At 31.2% G+C, this 10,967-nt stretch overlaps 1 protein-coding gene across 1 annotated transcript; it reads left to right on the top strand.

The window, feature by feature from the left end:
- Positions 1-543: 543 nt before the first annotated feature.
- LOC126909299 (uncharacterized) lies at positions 544-1,005 on the top strand. The gene has a single exon (XM_050691715.1). The coding sequence runs from the start codon at positions 544-546 to the stop codon at positions 1,003-1,005; it is 462 nt and encodes a 153-aa protein (XP_050547672.1).
- The last annotated feature ends 9,962 nt before the right edge of the window (positions 1,006-10,967 follow it).

The following is a 10,967-nucleotide window of genomic DNA, read 5'->3' on the forward strand; positions in this document are numbered from 1 at the left end:
CGTGGCAACTCATTATTTATTGCAGATTATATTTTTATTACTACCGCTTAATTCCGACAATATTATTTTCTACTATTAATTTAACTATTATTATTTATTTATTACAATCGGATTTGTGTACGTTCGCCGCTGTCGCTCACCTAACTTGGATACCACAACATCTCTAGAGATCCAGTCAGGTTATATTTAAATATACTATTAAATAGAAATAAATGTTTGTTATCGTTGTTAGTTAAGAGTCTATATTTATTGGTCACGAAACCGCTAACCGCCCTTCTAGTGGGATATAAATTATATAGGGCCAGCGTTGCCCCGTTAAGGTACAGCTTAGCCAANTAGCGTTGCGCCGTTAAGGTACAGCTTAGCCAACTGTTAGGATCCTAGCGGGAAAGCACGTTGCAGTACCTATAAAAAGTGTTTCGGCTTTATTTTTGTTATCATTTGATAAGATTTAAAATATGACAAAATTTGTTTGATTTTTCATAATCGGGAAAACTTAGTCAAAAAATCACCAATAAAAGTAAGTAAAACGTTTAACTATGAATGTTTGTAAAGTTCCATCTGGATCAACTTGGATGTACTGTAAGAAAGTTCAAAGATAACAGACCTGGTCCAGACTGGGCAAAATCTTTTTTAAAAAGGCACAAAACTAGTTTGACTTTAAGAATGTGTCAAAACATCAAGCGAAATAGAGCTGATATTAACAGCTTTTTTGACAATTTTAGCAAAACTGTAGAAGGCGTTCCTCCAAGCAATATCATAAATTATGATGAAACAAATTTAAGTGATGACCCTGGAAGAAAAAAGATTATTTGTAAACGAGGTACTAAGTACCCAGAAAGGATAATGAACCAAACTAAATGTTCAACAACGGTGATGTTTGCTGCTGCTGCAGATGGAAAACTTCTACCCCCCTATGTAATCTATAAATCACTACAATTGTATGACACATGGACTGAAGGTGGCCCTATAGGCACAAGATATAACAGAACACCATTTTTTTGATTGATGGATGTTGCTTCACTGAGTGGTTTAGCAAAATAGTAATTCCATTTTGCAGAAGATTACAGGGTAAAAAAATTATCATAGGCGATAATTTAAGTTCTCATTTATCACCTCAGGTGTTAAAATTATGTGAACAATATTCAATTGATTTTGTTTTTTTGCCACCCAACTCCACACACCTAACCCAACCATTAGATGTTGCTTTTTTCCGGCCGCTGAAAGGAGCCTGGAGAAAAGTCCTTGATAATTGGAAAACATCAACTGCCAGAGGAAAAAAAGCTTCAACTATAAATAAAGACTGTTTTCCATCATTACTTAAAGAAACTATTGAAAAAATTTCAGATAAAAATGGCGATAATATTAGAGCCGGGTTTGAAAAAACCGGATTATTTCCTTTAAACAAAAATAAGGTGTTGGATATGTTACCACAAGAAAACAATGGGTCTGCAGAAAATTTAGTATCAGAAAATTTAATGCAATTTTTGAAAGAAAAAAGATATGGATCTGATGAGCCTGAAAAAAACATAAGAAAAAAACGTTTAAAAGTTCCTCCTGGAAAAAGTATAAGAGGAAAAGATTTGAATCAGTTTGAAGAGTCAGAAAATGAAGATGAACCAGCAAGATTAAACGAATCATTTCAGCAAGAAGTCCATTCAAGCTCCAGCATTAAAGAAGGAACTTGGGTTATTGTAAATTTCGGAAAAAAAATTCCAAAATTGTATTTTGCAAAGGTTACTAAAATTATTAAAGAAGGATTACTTTATGAAGGTTCATTTACCCGACCAAGCAACAATGTTACTGGTGAACATACTGGTAACATTCAAGTCTTCCCAGACATTATTGANTTTTACTGGTATTGATTTTTGCAATTTTAAGCTAGAAGAAGTTTTAAGAGTTATACCAGGACCAGATATTTTAAGAAGAGGAAGACTGAAATTCTCTCAAGATATTAATGAAATTAAAAAGACTTCATTAAAAAACCAAATACCTTTAAGTTAAGTGTTGAATAACTGTGATCAATTTGTTTATATTTATAACGAGAAAGTTTATATTTTATTTCATTTTGTTGCATTCATCATTTTGATGGAATTCTATTTAATATTTATTATTTGTCTTGTATTGTTTACAAAAAAATTTAAATAAAACAGTACCTAATTGACTTTTGTAATTTTAAAAATTACAAAAAAAAAAAAAAATCATTTAAGTTAAGTGTTGAATAAGTGTGATCAATTTGTTTATATTTATAACGAGAAAGTTTATATTTTATTTTATTTTGTTGCACTCATCATTTTGATGGAATTCTATTTAATATTATTTTGTTTTGTATTGTTTACAAAAAAAATAAAACTAAAACAGTCTTTATAAAAAAAATTTGTTTTATTTTTGTGTTGATTCCATTAATAAGTGATAAGATTTCTTGCGCAGTTCACTAATTGTCCCAAAATGTTAGGGTAAATATTCAAATTTAAATGCTTTATCAATTTATGTTAATTTCCAGCTAACCCTATTTGTTGTTATTAGGTTATACTAGGGTTTACTATGGAATTTTAATACGTGACCCTATTATCCCCTAACCAGTTTAAATAGGGCCACAGTTTTAAAAATATATACAAAATAACGAAGTGGAAGTGTAAACGATTTTATAGTTGGATTCTGTTTGTAATCGAGTTAACTTAAAAAAAAAAAAAAATTGATTTATGTCAAAAACTGTAGGAGTTTATGTCCAAAAACCTTTAAAAATGACTCTATTAACCCCATTTTACGGTAATGACAAACAATTTATCATATACATAATAATTATAAAAGCAATAGTTGCCGATAAAACGATAAACAGAAAAACACAAACACTTAAAATTAACTATTTACAATAACAGATGACAAACACACGAGAAGGGAAGGGAAAATTTTACAATGAGAGGCGCGAGAGAATATTACGATAACAAAGATTATTTACATATACATTTTGTACACTAATGCATGAACAATATGCACTGGACATTGCAGATGTGTTGAAAAAATCAATTCAAAGAAATATTGCGTTAAAGTGTTCATTAGATTTCGTGACAGTTTATGAAATATAGTTAATGTTAATAATAGTGTTAATGTAGAAGTATCCATAACTACACAAAATCTTTTTATTACTCCTTTCGCTTTAACACCATCGAGTAATATTCCCGAGTTGATTACTAATATTAAACATCTACTGCAAAAAAAAGTCCCAAGAGGATGAAACGCGTGGGAGTGGATAGGTGTTCAGAGGTATAGTTTTTTAGATATTAATAGTTTTAAGTATGATCCTATGAGGGGAGGATGTAATTCGCAACCCAACACAAGTTTTTGAGTGATGGTTGCCTGTTATTTTTTTACTCAGAGTTAAAATTTAAGACTCACCAGCTCGAAAATTGTATGCGTGTTTAAATTGTTGTACCAAATTCCCCCAAATCATCATCAAATTTCAGTATTATAATAAGCAATTCCCCGTCGAATTTGTTATTTACGCAGATTTTGAGTAGATGTCAACACCTACAGCTACATGCGATCCAAATCCAGCGCAATCTTTTTCAAATAAAATTAATATTCATGAACCTCATAGTTTTTCTTATTTTATTAAATGTTCATATGATGAAAATTTGGATCGCATGGAGCTATATCGCGGGGAAAATTGTGTGGAGGTGTTCATCGAGAAACTTAGAAACCATATAAACTGTATAAGCGACATTTACTCAAATCCCATATCAATGATACCATTAACTTTAAAACAATAACATGATCATTACTTAACAACTGTATGTCACATTTGTGAAGGTCAATTACGATATCATGATAAAGTTTTCGAGCATTGTCACTAAACGGAGAAATATCGTGACGCTGCGCATAGAGATTGTAACCTAAATTATACGGTTCTGTCATTTATTCCCATAATTCTGCATAATATGCAGAATTATGATTCTCACTTTATTATTACAGAACTTGGTTTTGGGGATGATGATAAGGGTATTAAAGTAGTTTTCAAAAACGAATGAAAAATATATGTCCATTAAAAAAACAATTAAGATATCTAATAATAAGCGGCTGACATTGAAATTTATAGATTCTTTAAACTTTTTACTATCTTCTCTTGAAAATTTAGCCAAAACTTTGACACCTCATCAATTTATCATAACAAGGAGAATGTACACAAATGATGATGAAATCTTGATGATGTGTCATAAGGGAGTATTCTCTTACGAGTAAGTAACTGATATGAACAATCTGAACGAAAGTACATTACCTCCCAAAAACTCGTTCCTTAGTATAGTAAATATGAGTGACATAACAGATAAAGATTACGCCTATGCAAAAAAAGTATGGGAAAAATTTAATTGTATAACATTGGGAGATTATTCAGATTTATGTTTAAAAACCGATATATTTCTTTTAGCTAATATCTTTTAAAATTTCAGAAAAATGTGTTTAGTAAATTATGGGCTTGATCCTTGATATTATATTATTACCCCGGGATTGAGCTTCAATGCTATGAAACGAATTACCGGGGTAAAGTTTGAATTAATGACTGACATCGAGATGATTAGTTTCATTAATAACGGAATTCATGGGAGTATCTCTCACTGCGTATCTCATTATCGTCGAAACCGTCAAAATATTTATTATATCTCGATGCCAACAATCTTTATAGCGCAGCGCTTAGTCAACCCCTTCCACTTGGTAATTTCACATGATTAAAATAATCAGAAATCGACGCGTTACATGTTATGGAAATTGAAGATAATAGTAATTGGGGGGTTATTTTAAACGTCGATTTAGAATGTGGTAAAGATTTACACCGAGCTCCATTCAGACTCGCCATTATACCCCGAAAATATAAAACCGCCGAATTCAAAATTAAAAAAATTAATTCCAAATTTAAATGATAAAAAAAATTATATTTTTCATTATCGGACTCTAAAACAGGCTATTAGTTTAGGACTAAAGGTAAAAAAAATAAATAAAGTATTAAAATTCGATCAGTCGGCTTGGATGAAGGCATATACAGATTTGAATACGAGAAAACGTATGGCATCCAAGTCAGCTTTCGAAATTGAATGTTTTAAACTCATGATTAACAGGATTTATGGCAAATGTCTGGATAATCCTGAAAAAAGAATTGACGTTAAAATTGTAAATAAATGAAAAAATATAGTGAAAAGATACGGGGGAAGTGTTTTAATATCAAAACCAAATTTCGATAGTGTAGCTATTTTTAATGATAATATGGCAGCTATCCACTTAAAAAAATTTGAAATTGTATATGATAGACCAAATTACGTTGGGTTTTCAGTATTGGATATTTCTATACGATATTTATATACGATTTTCACTACAACTTTATGACAAAGATGTATGGAAATAAGTACAAGTTATTATACACAGATAACGACTCTTTATCTTACGAAATACAAACTGTAAATGTTTATGATGTTAAAAAAACATAGAAAAATTCGACTCATCTAACTATGATCCTAACAACGTGGTGGAAAAATTAAAAAAAAATATATTGGTATATGCAGTAAAACGTATATGATGCGTTGTGATAAAACTGTCAAAAAAAAAAAAATAAGGGATTAAAAAAAAAAAGAGTACTAAAAAAGACAATAGCTGAAAGTAACTATATAAGTTGTATAATCTTTCATGATCTAAAAATTTTACGAAGTATGTATGTTTTCCAATCATACAAACATACTATATACGCTGAAAAAATAAATAAGATAGTGTTGGAATTTAAAGATGACAAGCAGTATCAAATACCCAATACCCATAATATGTTAGCTCTGGACCATAAAGATATCCCTCCTCCAACCCAACCTCTACATTATTTGTAAATATTTAATTTTACATTTCATTATGTAAATAATTAATTTTACGTTTTTCTATGTACATTTGTAAATAACTAATTTATTTATATCTGAGAAAATGTATAAATATAATATTACTTTTAAATTTGTTGTTAAAGATAAATGTACAGTTAAATTACTATAATTTTAAAAATGTACTATTTGTATGGAAATAAATAATATTTATTTATAATATTATTATTATTATAAAGTATTTAAAAACAATATGATTAATAATATCATAGTTTTCTAACTAATCAACTTATTCACTAGTATTTAACTTATGATAAAAATGTTTTTCCATAATGTTTCCATTTTGCAAAATAACCTCCTCCTCTATGTATACTTGAAAATAAATGATCTTTACGAAATAATTGATTCTAAAAATTAATATCTAGGGCTCGGATGTTGTTGCATTTGCAATTTTTTTTCTATTTCTTGGATTTATTGCTAAGTAGGTTTTACATTCATATCATACGAGTACGAATTTATATCTAAAAGTTTTTAGTGCAACTTTTGACAATTTTTTCAATTTTAATCATTTTTTTTCTATTTAATAGCAATTTTGTTGATTTTTCTCATTTATTGTACATTTTATATACTTATAAATTGTGAATAATATAATATAATTTTTTTTTAAAGGTAAGAGATATATTAAAATATTCAAGTGCGCGTATTGATTGTTATTTCGGGATTTCCGTAGACCACCGTGGTCGACTGGAAATGCGATTAGACAATATTGGGGTTAATATGACGAGCGACGGTACATCGAGATTTGTAGATTGTACTACTGTAGTTTTAAGTTTATTATAGAATTTTAGTTAAGTCTTCACTTCTTCAGTGTTCAGTCGTCTCGTGTTTCTCCGTAGTTTACGTTTAAGTCTTATTATTTCGTATTGACGTCAAACATGCCGAAAAATAAGTAATCAGTGTCTGGTGTTCGGGAAAAACGTATTTTCGAGTGATGGGTCAGCTCTTTTTTGTAAGTTACGTGAAATTCGAGTATCTGCAGATCGAAGATACATAGTTACATAACATTTAAAAAGTGATAAACACAGCCGCGCCATAAATCGCCATCAAAACGCTACAACCTCTGTAGTACAGCAACAACTTGCATTATCTTTAAAAAATCTACATTTTCCAAAGATCTTTGTCAAACATTATTATCTGCAAATATTCCTCTAAACAAAGTTAACAACAAGGATTTCCGCTTGTTTTTGGAAAAATATACAAAAAAAGAAATTCCTGAGGAAAGTACTTTACAAAAAAGTTACGTAAATGATATTTACGTAGAAATTATGAACAAAAATAGATCTAATATTGCCGGAAAAATTTGGGTTTCGGTGGATGAAACTACCGATGTTCAAGTTAGATATATTGCTAATATTATTATTGGAACATTAGAAGTAGACAAACCGGGGCAATTTTAGTTTACCTACTAAATTCGGAGGTGCTCGACAAAACAAATCATTCGACCATCACTAAAGTCTTTGACCGATTGATGTTTCTTCTTTGGCCTCATGGTATACGCCATGATGACATATTGCTCTTCGTCAGTGATGCGGCGCCGTACATGATCAAGGCAGGAAAATTAATTGGAGTGCTCTATTCTAAGATGGTGCATATAACGTGCGTAGCACATGGTGTACATAGAGTTGCTGAGGAAATAAGAGGACGATTTTCAAATGTTGACAAATTGATCGCCAAGGTAAAACAAATATTTTTAAAATGTCCAGCTCGTGTATTATTTTTCAAAAATAAAGCTCCGACAATACCATTACCTCCCCAGCCTATTATAACTCGTTGAGGTACATGGGTAAAATCAGTCTCCCATTACTGTGAATATTTTAAAGAAATAAAAAATATCATATTACAGCTCAATCCAGATGATGCAATTTCAATAAAAGAAACTCAAAAAATATTAGATGATCCATCGTTGGAAACAGATTTAGTTTTTATTCACGCAAACTATGTATATTTACCTGACACCATAGATAAATTAGAAACTCGAGGACTTTTTTTGGCGATAAGCATTGAAATTGTTAAAAACGTTTGTGACAAATTAAGTTCAGTGTCAGGAATAACAGGCAAGTTAATTAATGAGAAATTGAAAAACGTTCTTGACAAAAATAAGGGATTTAGTTTTACAAGAAGTATCAAACATATTATCTTGCGAAAAAATTGGGACAAATCAATTGTCAGAAGATTTATCCATTCAAGATTCGATATATTTTAAATATACACCCATAACCTCTGTCGACGTGGAGTGTAGTTTTTCAATATATAAGAACTTATTGTCTTCAAATAGGAGATCCTTCGAATTTGAACAGCTGNTGTAGTTTTTCAATATATAAGAACTTATTGTCTTCAAATAGGAGATCCTTCGAATTTGAACACCTGAAGAAATCCTTTATAGTGCAGTGCAATCATTTTTAAGGTACTCAAATTTTTGTTAAATAATAAAATTAATTGTTTTTTAATTTTATAAAATTTCTTGCAGGTTCCTGAAATACCGAACAAAAACTGTTTGATTTATAAGTTTGTTACATTTTTTTTAACTGTATCTATTGTTATTTAAATAAATAAGGCTATTTCATACTACAAAATTTGTAATTCTTAAAAGTAAAATTTTATAGCTAAAAACTGTTAATCAAAAAAAATTTTAAGCGCAATTTTGGATATTTTTTCTGCAATAATGCAATCAATTTTCAACGTTTTTTAGTGCAATAACTTCCGAGCCCTATTAATAACATTATTTTTAACATAATAAATTATATCTACAATTACAAAATTATGTACAAGTATACTCAATACTTATGATTAAATAACTTGTTATAATCCTGTCAAGCCAGTGGCGTAGTCAAGGGGGAGGCTATAGCCCCCCCCCCCATTGGCCGTATGTTTCATATTGTTTTGAAATATTTAAAATTAATTATGGAAATTGTTTTAGAAATGTAATGTTTTTAAAATAGTAAATGGGTCAATATACGCTATTTGAATTTCAGCGACCCATAGACAAATTTTATGTTAAAACTAACTATATTATTGTTACTTTATGCCTAAGTAATATGGAGTACCTTCTTTTATTTGGTTAATGCAGTCAACTTACGTAACTGCTTCATTCTAGGCCTCAGTAATTAAAAATAGTACTAAATGTATACTCCTCTGGCCTGCTCCATAACTGTTTTTTATGGTNTACTCCCCTGGCCTGCTCCATAACTGTTTTTTATGGTATGATATTCAATACTCAGTAGTAGGGTAATATTGGGGATTCTAGCCCCCCCGCCTCACCCTTCACCAACCCACCCACCGAGGGGTAGGCGTGGTCTGGGGGAGGGGCATGTCACACAGTGGGCGTGGTTTCTCGATGGTGGGGGTAATGTCAAGGTCACACAGTGGGCGTGGTCTTATCATAGATAGTGTAAGGGGAGGCGTGGTCTTATCATTGATTGGGTAAGGAGAGGCGTGGTCTTATCATTGACGGGGTAAGGAGAAGGCGTGGTCTTATCATTGATGGGGTAAGGGGAGGCGTGGTCTTATCATAGATGGGATAAGGGGAGGTTTGGTCCTATGATGGTGGGGGTAAGGAGGAGGCGTGATACCACGATGGTGGAGGTAATAGATGACTTAGGTAGGGATGTTAAGATCAATCAAAATGGCGGTTAATAGTGCGCATGCGCATTATAACTTAATGTCTGTGGTGAGGGGAGGTAGCCATATGGTTGTCTCCTTCTACGGTGTCATCTACTAGAAGATAATGTAAACCTCATGTGAACTGATAACAGAACTGATTATGTTCATTGATAAGCGTACACATTACATTGTAATAATGTAATTCAATTGCTTAATATTAACGCCGCAGGGGTGTCTGTCAACAATTCCTACATAGGAAGGGGTAATGAATCTTGAATTAAACTAACCTGTAATGGGTGGGGATGAATCCAACTTAAACTAAAACGTTTTCTAAGAATTTTTATCATTGCCTACCAGACGCATAGGTAAGCATATTTCCAACATCAAAGGCACCGCTATATTATAACTCACATTACCGTCTACATTTTATAAGAACAAAGACAACCTCTCTCGTTTTGGCATAATAAATTCTAAGAAATTTATCATGGGTAACCAGACGCTTAGCTAAGCATATTTTCAACATCAAAGATTTCGCTGTACAGTAATAATCACTGTTGTATGCATTTATTTTTTACATAGTATTTTATTGTTGGTAACCAGACGCTTACGTCAGCATATTTCAAACGTCAAATGTATTACTATATTATAACTCACATTATCGTCTACATTTTATGAGAACAATGACAACGTCTGTCGTTTTGGCATAATAAATTCTAAGAAATTTATCATTGGTTACCAGACGCTTAGCTAAGCATATTTCTAACATCAAAGGTACCGCCATATTATAACGTTCATAGGCGTCTGCATTTTTATTTTTTACATAGTATTTTATCATTGCCTACCACCAGATGCTTAGAAAAACATCTCGTTAATATTAGTATATTACTATTAATTATATAATTAATATAATTACTATAATTGGTAATATATTTTTAGAATTACTATGTTTAGGTTGCTATAATAGTATAATCGCTATTATTATTATTTTCTACTGCGCCTTTAAAATAATAATATGTGTATCGCATTTTATTTTATTATATTTAATTTGACAATTTTTTTATACCTAAAACTAGAGGTATTACATTTAAAGTCGCTCCCCCACCACCAGCAACCACGAGTCATCACTGCGTTTATCATTTAATGTATACATTACATTGAAATAGTGTACGTCAAGTAGCGACCGCCGCCACCACACTTGACTATTCCTTGAACGATTTGTAACAAACTCTATTAAGACAATTGGGTGTGAGGTGCGCACAATGTTTGAAACCCAATGAAAACTAACCTAAGTCAGGGGAGGGGGATTTCCTCAACATGTCGTAATGAGCGACGGGGTAATGAAACTTAACTTGAAACCAACCGCCATATTATAATCCCACATTACCGTCAACATTTTACGAAAAATAATTGCTGTTTCTAAGAATTTTTATCATTGCCTACCAGACGCATAGCTAAGCA

The sequence above is a fragment of the Daktulosphaira vitifoliae genome, unplaced genomic scaffold (genome assembly GCF_025091365.1).
Source record: "Daktulosphaira vitifoliae isolate Bord-2020 unplaced genomic scaffold, ASM2509136v1 Scaffold_243, whole genome shotgun sequence".
NCBI classification, from domain to species: Eukaryota; Metazoa; Arthropoda; class Insecta; order Hemiptera; family Phylloxeridae; genus Daktulosphaira; species Daktulosphaira vitifoliae.

Coding starts and splice junctions, on each gene's coding strand:
- LOC126909299 (XM_050691715.1), top strand. CDS start 544: ATGTTTGTAAAGTTCCATCTGGATCAACTTGGATGTACTGTAAGAAAG.